Here is an 18,904-nt window from a genome sequence, read left to right on the forward strand (position 1 = left end):
CAGAAACAAATACAACCAGTAAAGAAAGTCCTAAAGTCGGGCGGGGCCGATTTTATGATACCCTACACCACTTTGCTAATTTAGTTGAGCTCCACATAACAAGTAAAAGTTTTTATGGGAGAATTCAATCATACACCCTATGATTATAATTATAATTCAAAATTTAAAGGACTAAATACGCCGAAGCATTTGTATCTTTTAAATTCGGACTTGTATTACCCATTTGGTGCAAAATTAATTCTAAATCAGATAAAGATATATATGGGAGCTAAATCCAAATCTGAACCGATCTCGATAAAATTTGGCAAAGATATTTCTGAGCTGTATTTGATATATTTCCCTGAATATCGTTGTTACAGAGTGCATATTACGGCTGTGGGTAACAAATACAACAGATCGGATGAACAATATATATGGGAGCTATAGCTATATCTGAACCGATCTTCACCAAATTTTGCATACTAGCTTCTAGACTCAATTCGGTCGCATGTGCCAAATTCCATCTCATTTGGACAAATATTAGACGTTTGGTGCACAATAAACGGTAAATCGGACGAAGTTATATATGGTAGCTATATCCAAATCTGAACCGATCTCGATAAAATTTGGCAAATGTATTTCTGAGCTGCATTTGATATATTTCCCCAAATATTGTTGTTACAGAGTGCATATTACGGCTGCGGAGGACAAAAATAACAAATCGGATGAACAAAATATATATGGGAGCTATAGCTATATCTGAAGCGATTTCCATCAAATTTGGCATGCTTATTTTTAGGCCTAATTTGGTTGCATGTGCAAAATTCCATACTATTCGGGCTGATATTACACATTTGGTGCACAATAAAAGGCAAATCGGACGAAGATATATATGGGAGCTATATCTAATTTTTTACCGATTATCTCCAATTTCAATAGGGTTCGTCCTTGGGCCAAACAAATGTTGTTTGGAAAATTTCATCTCAATCGGATAATAAATGCGACCTGCATTTTGTTCACAAAAATACATGGACAGACGGACGGATGGACAGACGGACTGACATGCATAAATCAACTCAGAAAGTGATTCTATGCAGATCATCAAAAGGAACTAAGGGTCTATCTCGTTTCCTTTTGCCTGTTACAAACAAATGCACAAAGACATAATACCCTGACCACCTTGTGGTGTAGGGTATAAAAATGGAATTTTGAAGAAAAATTTTGATGGGACTCAGGAGGTCACAAACGTAAATTATCGATTTTTTTATGGATTTTAAAGAAGATTTTTAAGTGACAAGATTTTTTAAGCAATTATTTTCTAAGATTCGGAAGGCTCTAAATGAGTTTTTTTTTCAAGTATTTTTTTGAAGGATTTACAGAGCCATGAACATGGATTTTAAAAGCAAATTTTTTAAATTATCATCAGAGACAAATAGTTTTAAAGGATATTTATTACTTGCAAGGACTCTAAAGCTGCTGAATGTGTTTATTTGAGAATATTGTCAAAAAAAGCTTACAGGACCATGCAGGAGTATATTTCGAAGAATATTTTCTTATAAATATTGGGTTAATGATTTATTTTAAACATAGTTTTATATTTATCCTAATTTCGACCTTCCTCTCAAAGCTTATGCGTGTGGATTTTTAAAAAAAATTTCAAAAGACAACAAATGACAACAAAAATACAACAAAAATGTTTAAGGAATTCTTTTCAAGGACTCGAAAGGCTCTAATTCAGAATATTTTTAAAATTTATCATCAGAGACTCAAACTTGGAGTTCTATTGCATTTTTGTTTAAGGACTCAAAAGTATGTTTTCAAGAAGAAAAAAGCTACAATCATTTTTCGATTTGAGAATATTTTAAAGGGCCACACAACAGGATTTCTTTAAGAATATTTTCTAACTTTCGTCCTTCCTCACAAACCTTCACCCGCTTACCATATCATCTTCTTTCCACTATTTAACTTAAATTCACACTTAACTTTAACCTTTGATTCTTCAACTTGCCATTGGCCTGGGGAACTTTCAATTTCTAAAAAAAGGATATTCATAATCAAAATTCATCCACCTCCCCCCACTACCAACACAACCTCCCCATTCGACTTGTTCAAGGCTCAGAATTGCTGTTGATGCTGCTGCTGTCCTCTTTTGAAGTACTTATTCAACAAAAAATCATTTCATTCAACATTGACCATTAAACATTTATAATTCAAACTGTTTTTTTTTTCGTTGTTTTCATAAATTTCTATAGAAAATACAACAACAACAACAACAGCAAATGGCCCAGAAGAAAAGCAACAACAACAAAAACTATTAACCAACAAAGTTTTGTTCCACATTCGAAGTGAAAATTTAGCATCTCGTTTAACGCCTCCAACCAACAGCCCCCTCGCCACTTCTTCTCTGGCAGCCTGGACCGTGGCTAATGCAGGATATTTTTCTGCAAAACTTTTCCACAGCCAATAATTTATTACAATTTTCACTTTCACTTCGGAAGTGCGGCAGTAATATTTTACTTTTGTGGTTATATATAGAAATTAAATAAACATTAACTCGACAAAAGGCAGAAAGTAGACAGATAACAGAAGGAGGAGGGCACTGACTAACAATATTGGTGAGGGAGGCAAAAGGAAAAGGGCATAGAGAAGGTCACTCTCGCGACCTTGATTGGCTTTCAAAAATATTGTGAACAACTCAAAATCTGTGACAATTTTTTTCAATTCTTCGATAAAAAAAAATTTATTTCCACTAAGTTTTCTATGGAAATACTAAGTCTCCACTAAGTTTTCTACGAGAAAACTAAGTCTCCACTAAGTTTTCTACAGGAAAACTAAGTCTCCACTAAGTTTTCTACAGGAAAACTAAGTCTCCACTAAGTTTTCTACGGGAAAACTAAGTCTCCACGAAGTTTTCTATGGGTAAACTTAGTCTCCACTAAGTTTTCTACGGGAAAACTAAGTCTCCACTCTCTACGGGAAAACGAAATCTCCACTAAATTTTCTACGGGAAAACTTAGTCTCCACTAAGTTTTCTATAGGAAAACTAAGTCTCCACTAAGTTTTCTATAGGAAAACTAAGTCTCCACTAAGTTTTCTATAGGAAAACTAAGTCTCCACTAAGTTTTCTATAGGAAAACTAAGTCTCCACTAAGTTTTCTGTAGGAAAACCTAGTCTCCACTAAGTTATCTGTAGGAAAACCTGGTCTCCACTAAGTTTTCTATGGGAAAACTGAGTCTCCACTAAGTTTTCTATGGGAAAACCTGGTCTCCACTAAGTTTTCTATGGGAAAACTTAGTCTCCACTAAGTTTTCTATGGGAAAATTTAGTCTCCACTAAGTTTTCTATGGGAAAACTAAGTCTCCAATAAATTTTCTGTATCCTACAGATAACTTAGTCTCCTCTAAGTTTTCTATGGGAAAACTCAGTCTCCACTAAGTTTTCTATGGGAAAACTCAGTCTCCACTAAGTTTTCTATGAAAATACTTAGTCTTCACAAAGTTTTCTATATAAATACTTAGTCTCCACTAAGATTTCTATGCAACTACTTAGTCTCCACTAAATTTTCTATGGGAAAACTTAGTCTCCACTAAATTTTCTATGGAAAAACTTAGTCTCCACTAAGTTTTCTACAGGAAAACTAAGTCTCCACTAAGTTTTCCTCAGGAAAACTAAGTCTCCACTGAGTTTTCCCCAGGAAAACTAAGTCTCCACTAAGTTTTCTATAGGAAAACCTAGTCTCCACAACGTTTTCTATAGAAAAACTAAGTCTCCACTAAGTTTTCTATAGAAAAACTTAGTCTCCACTAAGTTTTCTATCGGAAAGCTTAGTCTCCACGAAGTTTTCCATGGGAAAAATTAGTCTCCACTGAGTATTCTATGGAAATACTTAGTGTCCACTAAGTTTTTTGTGGAAATTCTTAGTCTTCACTAAGTTTTCTATGGAAATACTTAGTCTCCACTAGGTTTTCTATGGAAGTACTTAGTCTCCACCAAGTTTTCTATGGAAATACTTAGTCTCCACTAAGTTTTCTATGGAAATATTTAGTCTCCACTAAGTTTTTTGTGGAAATTCTTAGTCTCCACTAAGTTTTCTATGAAAATATTTAGTCTCCATTAGGTTTTCTATGGAAATACTTAGTCTCCACTAGGTTTTCTACGGAAATACTTAGTCTCCACTAGGTTTTCTATGGAAATACTTAGTCTCAACTAAGTTTTCTATGGAAATACTTAGTCTCCACTAAGTTTTTTGTGGAAATTCTTAGTCTCCACTAAGTTTTATATGGAAATACTTAGTCTCCACTAGGTTTTCTATGGAAATACTTTGTCTCCACGAAGTTTTCTATAGAAATACTTTGTCTCCACTAAGTTTTCTATAAGAAAACTTAGTCTCCACTAAGTTTTCTATAAGAAAACTTAGTCTCCACTAAGTTTTCTATGGGAAAACTTAGTCTCCACTAAGTTTTCTACAAGAAAACTTAGTCTCCACTAAGTTTTCTATGAGACTACTTAGTCTCCACTAAGTTTTCTATGGGAAAAGTTAGTCTCCACTAAGTTTTCTGTAGAAAAACTTTGTCTCCTCTAGGTTTTCTGTAAGAAAACTTAGTCTCCACTAGGTTTTCTGTAAAAAAACTTAGTCTTCACTAAGTTTTCTATTGGAAAACTTAGTCTCCACTAAGTTTTCTACAAGAAAACTTAGTCTCCACTAAGTTTTCTATGAGACTACTTAGTCTCCACTAAGTTTTCTATGGGAAAAGTTAGTCTCCACTAAGTTTTCTGTAGAAAAACTTTGTCTCCTCTAGGTTTTCTGTAAGAAAACTTAGTCTCCACTAGGTTTTCTGTAAAAAAACTTAGTCTTCACTAAGTTTTCTATTGGAAAACTAAGTCTCCACTAAGTTTTCTGTAAGAAAACTTAGTCTCCACTAGGTTTTCTGTAGGAAAACTTAGTCTCCACTAGGTTTTCTGTAAGAAAACTTAGTCTCCACTAGGTTTTCTGTAAGAAAACGGAGTCTCCACTAAGTTTTCTCTAGAAAAACTTAGTCTCCTCTAAGTTTTCTATGGAAATTCTTAGTCTCCACTAAGTTTTCTATGGAAATACTTAGTAGCCACTAAGTTTTCTATGGGAAAACTAAGTCTCCACTAAGTTTTATATGCAAATACTTAGTCTCCACTAAATTTTCTATGGAAAAACTTAGTCTCCACTAAATTTTCTATGGGAAAACCTAATCTCCACCATGTTTTTTATGGAAATACTTAGTCTCCACTAAGTTTTTTATGGAAATACTTAGTCTCCACTAAATTTTCTATAGGAAAACTTAGTCTCCACTAAGTTTTCTATAGGAAAACTTAGTCTCCACTAATTATTCTATAGAAATACTTCATCTCCACTATGTATTTCTGTAGGAAAATTAGTCTCCACAATGTTTTCAATAAGAAAACATAGTCTCCAATACTTAATACTTAATCTCCACTAAGGAATACTATGTGCCCACTAAGTTTTCTAATGAGAGGCTTAGTTTCCGCTAAGTTTTCTATGGAAATACTAAGTCTCCACTAAGTTTTTTGCGGAAATACTTAGTCTCCACTAAGTTTTCAATAGATGTACTTAGTTTTCAATTGAAATACATCGCCTCCGCTTAGTCTCCACTAATTTTTTTATGAAATACTTAGTCTCCACGTCTTTTAGTCTTGCGAGCCCCTTTTTAAAACCCCTTACAATTCTTCGGCAGAATGAAATTGAAAATAAATTACTCCTGTCAAGGTCACATGGCATTCATTCAAAACTCCTTCATCTACTGAAGTATCTCTTCTAGTTTAACTCCTAACTACATTTAAACTACTCCAATGTCCCTACAGCCATAATTCAGCCATGATATCCTTTCATTTATTTAAAGGAGTCAGGCTGCCAACCAGTCATTCGGTTTACTTTCTAAGCCATAACAATGTGGCCCTGGGGAATTGGTGGGAGAAAGGTTATTGTCGGTGGTGGAGATGGAGGTGGGGACGGGGGTTATGGCCTTGTAGTTGTGGTCTCTAATGCCACGCCAAGTAATGTAATCGTAACAAATGACACTTCTTTAATGGCATTAGCAGTGAAATAGAGAATGTAATTAATTTGATTTTTATGGAGTGGTGAGAGAGAGAGAGAGAGAGAGAGTGGGGGTATGGAGAACATCCTTAAAGATTTTCAAGTGCAAGGAGGCGGAAAGAAGGCTGCTGAATTTTTAAATAGCCGGGACCTTAAGATACTTCAAACTAATAGGTCATATGGGAAAAGTTTAAACTTTCGAAACAACTGCACTTTGTCATTGTCCTTGGCCTCTTCGAGAGAGGAAGGGAGGGGGAATTTCTGTCATTTCCATCCAACATCTTTTCTTTCTTTTCAACAAAATTTTTGACATCATTTCTTTCGCATTAGTCAAAGTTTCCATTATATTTTAAATAGCACAAAAGTCCTCCCCGCCTCACTTTGATGCCCTGTCCTGTTGCCAAAGGACTCTCTCATTCATTTACAGGCACTCATTCATTCAGTTTTCCCAACAAGTTTTTCTCAAAAGCGCCAAAAAGTGTTAATTGCTTATATAAATTATCAACAACAAAATTTCAACTTGTTTTTAGTTGTTGTAATCATTGTTGTCGTTGTTGTATTTAATGTGAAAAATTGTATTCAACAAAAAGAAACTTTGCTGCAGTAATTAGTAAAATTGTTGTTGTTGTTGTTGTTGGTTTTTTGTAGCCGGAAGACTAAATAGGAAAAAGTTATTGGCCAAAAACGAAATGAAAAGTCAGATGGGATGAATTTAATTGAATTCAAATGGGAGATAAATGAAAATTAATAGCGATAGAGGTCAACGAGAGGTCAAGGCAATTGAAAAAAATGATGCTTTGGATGATGTGTCCGCCAACTTTTCTATAAAAAGCCACTAAGTCTTCTATGTAAATATTTAGTCTCTACTAAGTTTTCTATAGAAATACTTAGACTCCACTAAGTTCTCTATAGAAATACTTAGTCTCCACTAAGTTTTCTATAGAAATACTTTGTCTCCACTAAGTTTTCTATAGAAATACATAGTCTCCACTAAGTTTTCTATAGAAATACATAGTCTCCTCTAAGTTTTCTATAGAAATACTTAGTCTCCACTAAGTTTTCAAAGAAAATATATAGTCTCCACTAAGTTTTCTAAGAAAATAAATAGTCTCCACTAAGTTTTCTATAGAAAAACGTAGTCCCCACTAAGTTTTCTATAGAAAAACTTAGTCTCCACTAAGTTTTCTATAGAAATACTTAGTCTCCACTAAGTTTTCAAAGAAAATAAATAGTCTCCACTAAGTTTTCTAAGAAAATAAAAAGTCTCCACTAAGTTTTCTATAGAAATACTTAGTCTCCACCAAGTTTTCCATAGAAATACTTAGTCTCCACTAAGTTTTCTATAGAAATACTTAGTCTCCACTAAGTTTTCTATAGAAATACTAAGTCTCCACTAAGTTTTCTATAGAAATACTTAGTCTCCACTAAGTTTTCTATAGAAATACTTAGTCTCCACTAAGTTTTCTATAGAAATACTTAGTCTCCACTAAGTTTTCAAAGAAAATATATAGTCTCCACTAAGTTTTCTAAGAAAATAAATAGTCTCCACTAAGTTTTCTATAGAAAAACGTAGTCCCCACTAAGTTTTCTATAGAAAAACTTAGTCTCCACTAAGTTTTCTATAGAAATACTTAGTCTCCACTAAGTTTTCAAAGAAAATAAATAGTCTCCACTAAGTTTTCTAAGAAAATAAAAAGTCTCCACTAAGTTTTCTATAGAAATACTTAGTCTCCACCAAGTTTTCCATAGAAATACTTAGTCTCCACTAAGTTTTCTATAGAAATACTTAGTCTCCACTAAGTTTTCTATAGAAATACTAAGTCTCCACTAAGTTTTCTATAGAAATACTTAGTCTCCACTAAGTTTTCTATAGAAATACTTAGTCTCCACTAAGTTTTCTATAGAAATACTTAGTCTCCACTAAGTTTTCTATAGAAATACTTAGTCTCCACAAAGTTTTCTATAGAAATACTTAGTCTCCACAAAGTTTTCTATGGAAATATTTAGTCTCCACTAAGTTTTCTATGGAAATACTTAGTCTCCATAAATTTTTCTATGGAAGTACTTTGTCTCCACTGAGTTTTCTATGGAAATTTTTAGTATCCACTGAGTTTTCTATAGAAATATTTAGTCTACACTTAGTTTTATCTAGGATTACTTAGTCTCCACTAAAGTTTTCTATAGAAATACTTAGTCTCCTCAAAGTTTTATTTAGAAATACTTAGTCTTCACTAAGTTTTCTATAGAAACATTTAATTTCCACTATGTTTTCTACACAAACACTTAGTCTCCACTAAGTCTCCACTAAGTTTTCTATAGAAATACTTAGTCTCCACAAAGTTTTTATAGAAATACTTAGTCTCCACTAAGTTTTCTATAGAAATACTTAGTCTCCACAAAGTTTTCTACAGAAGTACTTAGTCTCCACTCAGTTTTCTATGGAACCACTTTGTCTCCACTAAGTTTTCTATAGAAATACTTAGTCTCCACTAAGTTTTCTATAGAAATACTCAGTCTCCACTAAGTTTTCTATAGAAATACTCAGTCTCCACTAAGTTTTCTATAAAAATTCTTAGTCTCCAATAAGTTTTCTAAAGAAATTCTTAGTCTCCACTAAGTTTTCTAAATAAATTCTTAGTCTCCACTAAGTTTTCTATAAAAAATCATAGTCTCCACTAAGATTTCTATAGAAAAACATAGTCACCACTAAGTTTCTTATAGAAATACTTAGTCTCCACTAAGTTTCCTATAGAAATACTTTGTCTCCACAAAGTTTTCTATAGAAATATTTTTTCTCCACTAAGTTTTCTATGGAAATACTTAGTCTCCACTAAGTTTTCTATAGAAATACTTAGTCTCCACAAAGTTTTTATAGAAATACTTAGTCTCCACAAAGTTTTCCCTAGAAATACTTAGTCTCCACAAAGTTTTCTATAGAAATAATTAGTCTCCACAAAGTTTTTTTATATTAAAACTTAGTCTCCACTTAGTTTTCTGTAGAAATACTTAGTCTACACTATGTTTTCTATAGAAATACTTAGTCTCCACTTAGTTTTCTATCTAAATACTTAGTCTCCACTAAGTTTTCTATAGAAATACTTAGTCTCCACTAGGTTTTCTATAGAAAAACTTAGTCTCCAATAAGTTTTCTTTAGAAAAACTTAGTCTCCACAAAGTTTTCTATAGAAATACTTAGTCCCCACAAAGTTTTCTATAGAAATACTTAGTCTCCACTAAGTTTTCTATAGAAAAACTTAGTCTCCACAAAGTTTTCCATGGAAATACTTAGTCTCCACTAAGTTTTGTATACAAATTCTTAGTCTCCACTAAGTTTTCTATAGAAAAACTTAGTCTCCACTAAGTTTTCTATAGAAAAACTTAGTCTCCACTAAGTTTTCTAAAGAAAAACTTAGTCTCCACTAAGTTTTCTATAGAAAAACTTAGTCTCCACAAAGTTTTCTAGAGAAACACTTAGTCTCCACTAAGTTTTCTATAAAAATACTTAAGTTTTCTATTCAAATACTTAGTCTCCACTAAGTTTTCTATTCAAATACTTAGTCTCTACTAGTTTTCTAGAAAAATACTTAGTCTCCACAAAGTTTTTAAAGAAAAACTTAGGTTCCACTTAGTTTTCTATTGAAATACTTAGTCTCCACTAAGTTTTCTATAGAAATACTAAGTCTCCACTAAGTTTTCTATAGAAATACTTAGTCTCCACTAAGTTTTCTATAGAAATACTTAGTCTCCACTAAGTTTTCTATAGAAATACTTAGTCTCCACAAAGTTTTCTATAGAAATACTTAGTCTCCACAAAGTTTTCTATGGAAATATTTAGTCTCCACTAAGTTTTCTATGGAAATACTTAATCTCCATAAATTTTTCTATGGAAGTACTTTGTCTCCACTGAGTTTTCTATGGAAATTTTAGTATCCACTGAGTTTTCTATAGAAATATTTAGTCTACACTTAGTTTTATCTAGGATTACTTAGTCTCCACTAAAGTTTTCTATAGAAATACTTAGTCTCCTCAAAGTTTTATTTAGAAATACTTAGTCTTCACTAAGTTTTCTATAGAAACATTTAATTTCCACTAAGTTTTCTACACAAACACTTAGTCTCCACTAAGTCTCCACTAAGTTTTCTATAGAAATACTTAGTCTCCACAAAGTTTTTATAGAAATACTTAGTCTCCACTAAGTTTTCTATAGAAATACTTAGTCTCCACAAAGTTTTCTACAGAAGTACTTAGTCTCCACTCAGTTTTCTATGGAACCACTTTGTCTCCACTAAGTTTTCTATAGAAATACTTAGTCTCCACTAAGTTTTCTATAGAAATACTCAGTCTCCACTAAGTTTTCTATAAAAATTCTTAGTCTCCAATAAGTTTTCTAAAGAAATTCTTAGTCTCCACTAAGTTTTCTAAAGAAATTCTTAGTCTCCACTAAGTTTTCTATAAAAAATCATAGTCTCCACTAAGATTTCTATAGAAAAACATAGTCACCACTAAGTTTCTTATAGAAATACTTAGTCTCCACTAAGTTTCCTATAGAAATACTTTGTCTCCACAAAGTTTTCTATAGAAATATTTTTTCTCCACTAAGTTTTCTATGGAAATACTTAGTCTCCACTAAGTTTTCTATGGAAATACTTAGTCTCCACTAAGTTTTCTATAGAAATACTTAGTCTCCACAAAGTTTTCTATAGAAATACTTAGTCTCCACAAAGTTTTCCCTAGAAATACTTAGTCTCCACAAAGTTTTCTATAGAAATAATTAGTCTCCACAAAGTTTTTTATATTAAAACTTAGTCTCCACTTAGTTTTCTGTAGAAATACTTAGTCTCCACTAAGTTTTCTATAGAAATACTTAGTCTCCACTTAGTTTTCTATCTAAATACTTAGTCTCCACTAAGTTTTCTATAGAAATACTTAGTCTCCACTAGGTTTTCTATAGAAAAACTTAGTCTCCACTAAGTTTTCTTTAGAAAAACTTAGTCTCCACAAAGTTTTCTATAGAAATACTTAGTCTCCACAAAGTTTTCTATAGAAATAATTAGTCTCCACTAAGTTTTCTATAGAAAAACTTAGTCTCCACAAAGTTTTCCATGGAAATACTTAGTCTCCACTAAGTTTTGTATACAAATTCTTAGTCTCCACTAAGTTTTCTATAGAAAAACTTAGTCTCCACTAAGTTTTCTATAGAAAAACTTAGTCTCCACTAAGTTTTCTATAGAAAAACTTAGTCTCCACTAAGTTTTCTATAGAAAAACTTAGTCTCCACTAAGTTTTCTATAGAAAAACTTAGTCTCCACTAAGTTTTCTATAGAAAAACTTAGTCTCCACAAAGTTTTCTAGAGAAACACTTAGTCTCCACTAAGTTTTCTATAAAAATACTTAAGTTTTCTATTCAAATACTTAGTCTCCACTAAGTTTTCTATTCAAATACTTAGTCTCTACTAGTTTTCTAGAAAAATACTTAGTCTCCACAAAGTTTTTAAAGAAAAACTTAGGTTCCACTTAGTTTTCTATTGAAATACTTAGTCTCCACTTAGTTTTCTATGGAAATACTTGGTCTCCACTAAGTTTTCTATGGAAATACTTAGTCTCCACTAAGTTTTCTATGGAAATACTTAGTTTCCAATAAGTTTTCTATGGAAATACTTAGTCTCCACTAAGTTTTCTATGGAAATACTTAGTATCATTGAGTTTTATATAGAAAAACTAAGTCTTCACTAAGTTTTCTATAGAAAAACTAAGTCTACACTATGTTTTCTATAGAAATACTTGGTCTTCACTAAGTTTTCTATACGAATATTTAGTCTAAACTAAGTTTTCTAGAGGAATATTAAGTCTACACTAAATTTACTATTGAAACACTTAGGCTCCACAAAGTGTCCTATAGAAATTCTTAGTCTCCACTAAACTTTCTGTAGAAATACATAGTTTTCGTTAATGTTGCGACAGAAATACTTAGTCTCCACTAAGTTTTCTATAGAAACACTTAGTCTCCACTAAGTTTTCTATAGAAACACTTAGTCTCCACTAGGTGTTCTATAGAAACACTTAGTCTCAACTAAGTTTTTTTAGTCTCCACGAAGTTTTTATAGAAATACTTAGTCTCCACCAAGTCCACTCCAAAACTTAGTCTCCACTAAGTTTTCTATAGAAATACTTAGTTTCCACTAAGTTTTCTATAGAAATACTTAGTCTCCACTAAGTTTTCTATAGAAATACTTAGTCTCCACTAAGTTTTCTATAGAAATACTTAGTTTTCTATAGAAATACTTAGTCTCCACTAAGTTTTCTATAGAAATACTTAGTCTCCACTAAGTTTTCTATAGAAATACTTAGTCTCCACTAAGTTTTCAATAGAAATACTTAGTCTCCACTAAGTTTTCTACAGAAACACTTAGTCTCCACTAAGTTTTCTATTGAAATACTTAGTCTCCACTTAATTTTCTATAGAAATACTTAGTTTTCTATAGAAATACTTAGTCTCCACTAAGTTTTCTATAGAAATACTTAGTCTCCACTAAGTTTTCTATAGAAATACTTAGTCTCCAATAAGTTTTCTGTAGAAATACTTAGTCTCCACAAAGTTTTCTATAGAAATATTTTTCTCCACTAAGTTTTCTATGGAAATACTTAGTCTCCACTAAGTTTTCTATGGAAATACTTAGTCTCCACTAAGTTTTCTATAGAAATACTTAGTCTCCATTAAGTTTTCAATAGAAATACTTAGTCTCCAGTACGTTTTATATAGAAATATATAGTCTCCACTAAGTTTTCTATAGAAATACTTAGTCTCCACTAAGTTTTCTATAGAAATACTTAGTCTCCCCTAAGTTTTCTTTAGAAATACTTAGTCTCCCCTAACTTTTCTCTAAAAAAAACTTAGTCTCCACTAATTTTTCTATGGAAAACGTAGTCTTCACTAAGTTTTCTATGGAAATACATAGTCTCCACTAAGTTTTCTATGGAAATACATAGTCTCCACTAAATTTTCTATGAAAATAGCTTCTTTGAAATAACTTTATATTCACTGCTCTCCATTTCGTTTTGTACAGTACACGTTTGTCTCCTAAAAGTCTCCATTACTGTGGCGGATATTGCATGGCACAAACTTAATTAGAAATCCACCGTTTCAGTGCAGCCAAACACCATCAATGAGCGCATAAATTTCCATTTATTACATTTGTCTCCTGACCATCCACGATGGCTAAAATTGTGTGTGTATGTAGGTGTCTGTGTTAATCAACTTCCACCCACCTCCTGCCAAACATATAACCAGGTGTGAACTCTCCACAACTTTGATGAACTTTTTTCATTTGCATTTTTTTAATAAACCCTTCAAACGAAAACTATGTCAAATTATTGTGGTTGGTTGGCTGACTGGCTAGCTGGTCATTCGAAGGATACCAAAAGGATATGCAAAAACCTAAAGGACTAGTGTTTTAGCAAAGGATTCTCATTTTTTGTTTTTTTTTTTTTTATTTAAAAGGACCAATAGAAAAAAAACATCCAAACATTTATTGCCACTTCAAAAGTTTACGAAATCCAATTCTCGTTGTAATCTCAGGGTCAGCGTAAGTTTTTCCATATCCTTGTCGTATTTGGCCCGGCAGCGATCCACATTCACCGGCTGGCTCAGGGGCAACTTTAGGCGATAAATTGGCGTTGCCAAATCCACTTCGGTGGTGGTTATTGATAGCTGCATTTTATCGGCAGGTGTTGAGTCGCCGGGTAGGAGAATTTCCACAACCAAATCTTCACAGCTTGCCGAGGCATTGGTTCGATTGCCCATTGCAAGATAGATGTCCTCCGTTCCCACAGCCTGACGATAGGTCATTGTGTATTCGGGACATTTACGTGACTCCAGGATATCAACATCTTCCCTTTCCTGTTGCTCATGCCATTCGTCTACGGTGGAGGGTTGTTTGGAATTGGACTTTAATTTGTCATCCTCCTCCAAAGGAGCATAGGGAGAGTTGAAAGTTTTTGTTTGCTCTCCAGCTGCCTTGGCATGTGGAGGACCCAAGTTTCCAGGATCTAAAATGGGGTGTGGCTAATTTTAGAAATTTTCAATTTATTTTTCTATTTGAGGACTTACTCAAATTCTGCTTTATCAATGGTTCCCCTTCCTCCTCCAAATCGGATGCATCATCCTTAGAATCCTCGGGGTTCAAGAGATTCCTTAGCAATTTCAAATGTTCTATGTTTTCAAATAAGGACATTCTTTCCAAATATTTATTTGCTCTGCTTAGTTTCGTTTGAATGTTTTGACTCAAAACTGTTTCAAAATATATTTGATGTTTATTTTTCAGGGTTACCATGACAACGACTGTTGATTTAGCATAACACTGTCATGGAGATGAGACCAAATTAGCTAGGATTTTCAAAAACTAAATTTCAAAGACCAACACAAAAATGTTTGGGTTTTGAAAACATTTTTTATTTCAAAGATTTATCCGAGCCCTTAGTAGGGGATGTTAAAAAGAACATCTGGAAAAGTTTGCACTTTTTTTCAAATAAAACGTTTTGCTGATCCAAGAAAAGAAATTGAATACTTGGATAGAAAACTTAGTGGAGACTAAGTATTTCTATAGAAAACTAAGTGGAGTTCAAGTATTTCTACAGAAAACTTAGTGGAGACCAAGTATTTCTACAGAAACTTAGTACAGATTAAGTATTCCTATACAAAACTTTGTGGAAACTATATATTCGTTAGTGGAGACTAAGTTTTTCTATAGAAAACTTAGTGGAGACTAAATTTTTCTATAGAAAACTTAGTGGAGACTATGTATTTCTGTACAGAACTTAGTGGAGACTAAGTATTTCTGTACGGAACTTAGTGAATACTAAGTTTTTCTATAGAAAACTTAGTGGAGACTAAGTTTTTCTATAGAAAACTTAGTGGAGACTAAGTTTTTCTATAGAAAACTTAGTGGAGACTAAGTTTTTCTATAGAAAACTTAGTGGAGACTAAGTTTTTCTATAGAAAACTTAGTGGAGACTAAGTTTTTCTATAGAAAACTTAGTGGAGACTATGTTTTTCTATAGAAAACTTAGTGGAGACTAAGTATTTCTATAGAAAACTTAGTGGAGACTAAGTATTTTTATAGAAAACTTAGTGGAGACTAAGAATTTCTATAGAAAACTTATTGGAGACTAGGTGTTTCTATAGAAAACTTAGTGGAGACTAAGTTTTTCTATAGTAAACGTTGTGGAGACTTAGTGTTTCTATAGAAAACTTAGTGGAGACTAAGTGTTTCTATAGAAAACTTAGTGGAGACTAAGTATTTCAAAAAAACTTAGTGGAGACTAAGTTATTCTATAGAAAACTTAGTGGAGATTAAGTATTTCAATAGAAAACTTAGTGGAGACTAAGTTTTTCTATAGAAAACTTAGTGGAGACTAAGTTTTTCTATAGAAAACTTAGTGGAGACTAAGTTTTTCTATAGAAAACTTCGTGGAGGCTAAGTTTTTCTATAGAAAACTTAGTGGATACTTAGTATTTCTACGGAAAACTTAGTGCAGACTAAGTATTTCTATAGAAAACTTGGTGGAGACTACGTTTTTCTATAGAAAACTTAGTGGAGACTACGTTTTTTCTATAGAAAACTTAGTGGAGACTACGTTTTTCTATAGAAAACTTAGTGGAGACTAAGTATTTCTATAGAAAACTTAGTGGAGACTAAGTATTTCTATAGAAAACTTAGTGGAGACTACGTTTTTCTAAAGAAAAATTAGTGGAGACTAAGTGTTTCTATCGAAAACTTGTTGGAGACTAGGTTTTCTATAGTGAAGACTAAGGTTTTCTATCGAAAACTTGGTGGATACTACGTTTTCTCTATAGGAAACTTGATAAATTCGGATAAAATTTGCAATGTGGAGACTTTATTTTGTCAACGTAAACTTAGTGGAGACTTACATTTTTTTTCCCAGACAATATTTTCCCCATTGAAATAGAAATGGATGATTATTCAATTGGATCGTCATGTTCATTATTCAGTAAATATCCTACGCCCTTTTGATTCTCTTTTCCCCTCTCCCTTCCCTCTCTCTCTCGCTCTCTCTCTCTCTCTTCAATGTAATAATATTTGTTTTAAATGCTCATTGCTTCTGTGAACCTTTAAACTTTAATGTAATCCTATTACACTTTATGTCCATGGACATGATGGTTATCTGCTTGACCCCTACCCCCCCTTTGATGTCATGTATCGTCCATGTGTAGAGATATGTTTCGACTTGTTATTGTTTTTTTGTACAATTTCCGACATTTATATTTTAAAGCTATTTTCAGCTTTACACTTCTCTGTGGCTGTATTTCAAATAATTTTGTGTTCTACAACGATTTTGAAGTGTTGTGAAACAGGACGTGTCTTGAATAAGACACAACCGATGTGGTTGTTTTTGTTTTTTGTGTTCTTTTTGCTGATTTTCCCAGAAACATGCGGTTTTCCATTTTCTGTGGAGAGAGAAAAAAAAAAAAACAGAAAACCCACAGACAATCTCCAACAAAACAAATTTCAACAAATTCCTCTGTAGCAATCACATGTTGGTGTTGGTTTAGTGGCAGGGTGTTGGGTGGGGTGGTCAGTTTTTCTCCATCTAGAAAATATATATTTTTTTGGAAACAAATTTGAGAAAATACAATTCGTAAAGTGTGAGCAAATATTAGAAACAATGTTGCAGTTGCCACAACAGAATGTGCAGGTTTCCAAGTTGCAGGACAACACGACACATTCTGACGTGTGTTGTTGTCTGTTGTGTCTTTGGGAAATAAGTAAGTAAATGTTACTAAGCCAGCCATATCGTGCAATACACGAATGGTCAATAAAATCCACAATAAAATTGTCTAACCAAGGATAACTGGAAAAAAAGAAAACCAACAACAATTTCACATGAATCGGACACCGACAATGGAGCAATGCAAAGGAAAAAGAAAAGAAAACAACAAATATTTGAGAAGTCTCAACACTGGAGGGGGGGAAACAAAACAAGGGAAGAGGCTTCCAATAACACCGCATGGGAGATGCCATTACAAAGGATAACTGCTCATGGCAGACCACAATTGAATCCTTGTCCTTGTTGTAGTCCTAGTGGTAGTCGTTGATACTCGAGACAAGGGTCCTTAAGACTGGACGAGCAATAACATTTATTTTTTAATATTTATTTAATTCTTATCGTATTCGCTTCGAGAGAGGAGGTAGGGCATCCTACTTAAGGGTTGGATGATTTGAAATATTGACTGCAAAGCGGTAGGATTTTAAGCAAATGAGGCAACAACTCAAGGACAAAAGTCATTATTTCCCTTAGTCTACACAAAATTTAAATTTAAAACAAGGGTCTGCAACTTGGAAAACTTAGTCACCACTAAGTGTCCTCAATTTTTTTTTTTACAGAAATACTTAGTCTCCACGATGTATTCTATAGCAATACTTAGTCTTCACCAAGATTTCTATAGAAATACTTAGTCTTCACCAAGATTTCTATAGAAATACTTAGTCTCCACAAAGTTTTCAATAGAAATACTTAGTCCCCACTAAGTTTTCAATAGAAATACTTAGTTTCCACTAAGTTTTCTATAGAAATACTTAGTCTCCACTAAGTTTTCTATAGAAAAACTTAGTCTCCACTAAGTTTTCTATAGAAATACTTAGTCTCCACAAAGTTTTCTATAGAAATACTTAGTCTCCACTAAGTTTTCTATAGAAATACTTAGTCTCCACTAAGTTTTCTATAGAAATACTAAGTCTTTCCTAAATATTCTATAGAAATAAAAAATTCTATAGTCTCCACTAACTTTTCTATAGAAATACATTTTATCTCCACTAAGTTTTCTATAGAAATAGTTAGTCTCCACTAAGTTTTCTATAGGAAAACCTTGTCTTCACTACGTTTTCTATAAAAATACATAATCTCCACTAAGTTTGCTATAGGAATACTTTGTCTCCACTAAGTTCTTTGTAGAAATACATAGTCTTCACTAAGTTTTCTATAGAAATACTTAGTCTCCACTAAGTTTTCTATAGAAATACTTAGTCTCCACTAAGTTTTCTATAGAAATACTTAGTCTCCACTAAGTTTTCTGTGGAAATACTTAGTCTCCACTAAGTTTTCTGTGGAAATACTTAGTCTCCACTAAGTTTTCTATAGAAAATCTAAGTCTCCACAAAGTTTTCTATAGAAAAACTAAGTCTCCACAAAGTTTTCTATAGAAAAACTAAGTCTCCACCAAGTTTTCTGTATAAATACTTAGTCTCCACTAAGTTTTCTATAGAAACAATTAGTCTCCACTAAGTCTTCTATAGAAAAACTAAGTCTCCACCAAGTTCTCTTTAGAAAAACTAAGTCTCCACTAAGATTTCTATAGAAAAACTAAGTCTCCACCAAGTTTTCTATAAAAACACTTAGTCTCCACAAAAGTTTACTATAGAAATACTAAGTCTCCACAAAGTTTACTATAGAAATACTAAGTCTCCACTGAGTTTTCTATAGAAATCTAAGTCTCCACCAAGTTTCATACAAAACTAAATGAGTCTCCACGTAGTTTTTTTATTAAAAAAACTTGGTCTCCACTACACTTTTCCACAGAAAAATATGGTCTCCATTCAGTTTGCTATATTAAATCTTAGATCTCCACTAACTTATCTACATAAAAATGAGGTCTCACGGAAGTTTTCCAGGTCTCCATGGAGTTTCCAATAGAAAGATTATTGTATGTTCCTTAGCCTTATATTTTACTTATATTGACTCATAATGTGGTGTTTATCCCTAACCCTCCGCCCCATGGCCCGTGCCACAACTTTCTCCAACCATTCGTACCCCCCACCACCCTC

General features: G+C 32.8%; 2 protein-coding genes across 3 annotated transcripts in view; one reads left to right on the plus strand and one right to left on the minus strand.

Annotated features, from left to right (window-relative positions):
* The window catches only part of LOC131806354 (venom dipeptidyl peptidase 4-like), a 372,031-nt gene that overhangs the window by 84,466 nt on the left and 268,661 nt on the right, over positions 1-18,904 (plus strand). The gene's annotated exons all lie outside the window — the stretch shown is intronic.
* Positions 13,544-14,362, minus strand: LOC101895357 (dynein axonemal assembly factor 6). Its single transcript, XM_005178891.3, has 2 exons — positions 14,173-14,362; positions 13,544-14,111 (listed from the first exon to the last, which is right to left on the minus strand). The coding sequence occupies exons 1-2, from the start codon at positions 14,294-14,296 to the stop codon at positions 13,603-13,605; spliced, it is 633 nt and encodes a 210-aa protein (XP_005178948.2). The 5' UTR covers positions 14,297-14,362; the 3' UTR covers positions 13,544-13,602.

This window comes from Musca domestica, unplaced genomic scaffold, assembly GCF_030504385.1.
Source record: "Musca domestica strain aabys unplaced genomic scaffold, Musca_domestica.polishedcontigs.V.1.1 73, whole genome shotgun sequence".
In the NCBI taxonomy this organism is placed as follows: Eukaryota; Metazoa; Arthropoda; class Insecta; order Diptera; family Muscidae; genus Musca; species Musca domestica.

Coding starts and splice junctions, on each gene's coding strand:
- LOC101895357 (XM_005178891.3), bottom strand. CDS start 14,296: ATGTCCTTATTTGAAAACATAGAACATTTGAAATTGCTAAGGAATCTC. Junction 14,112..14,172: donor ATTGATAAAGCAGAATTTGA/GTAAGTCCTCAA, acceptor ACCCCATTTTAG/ATCCTGGAAACTTGGGTCCT.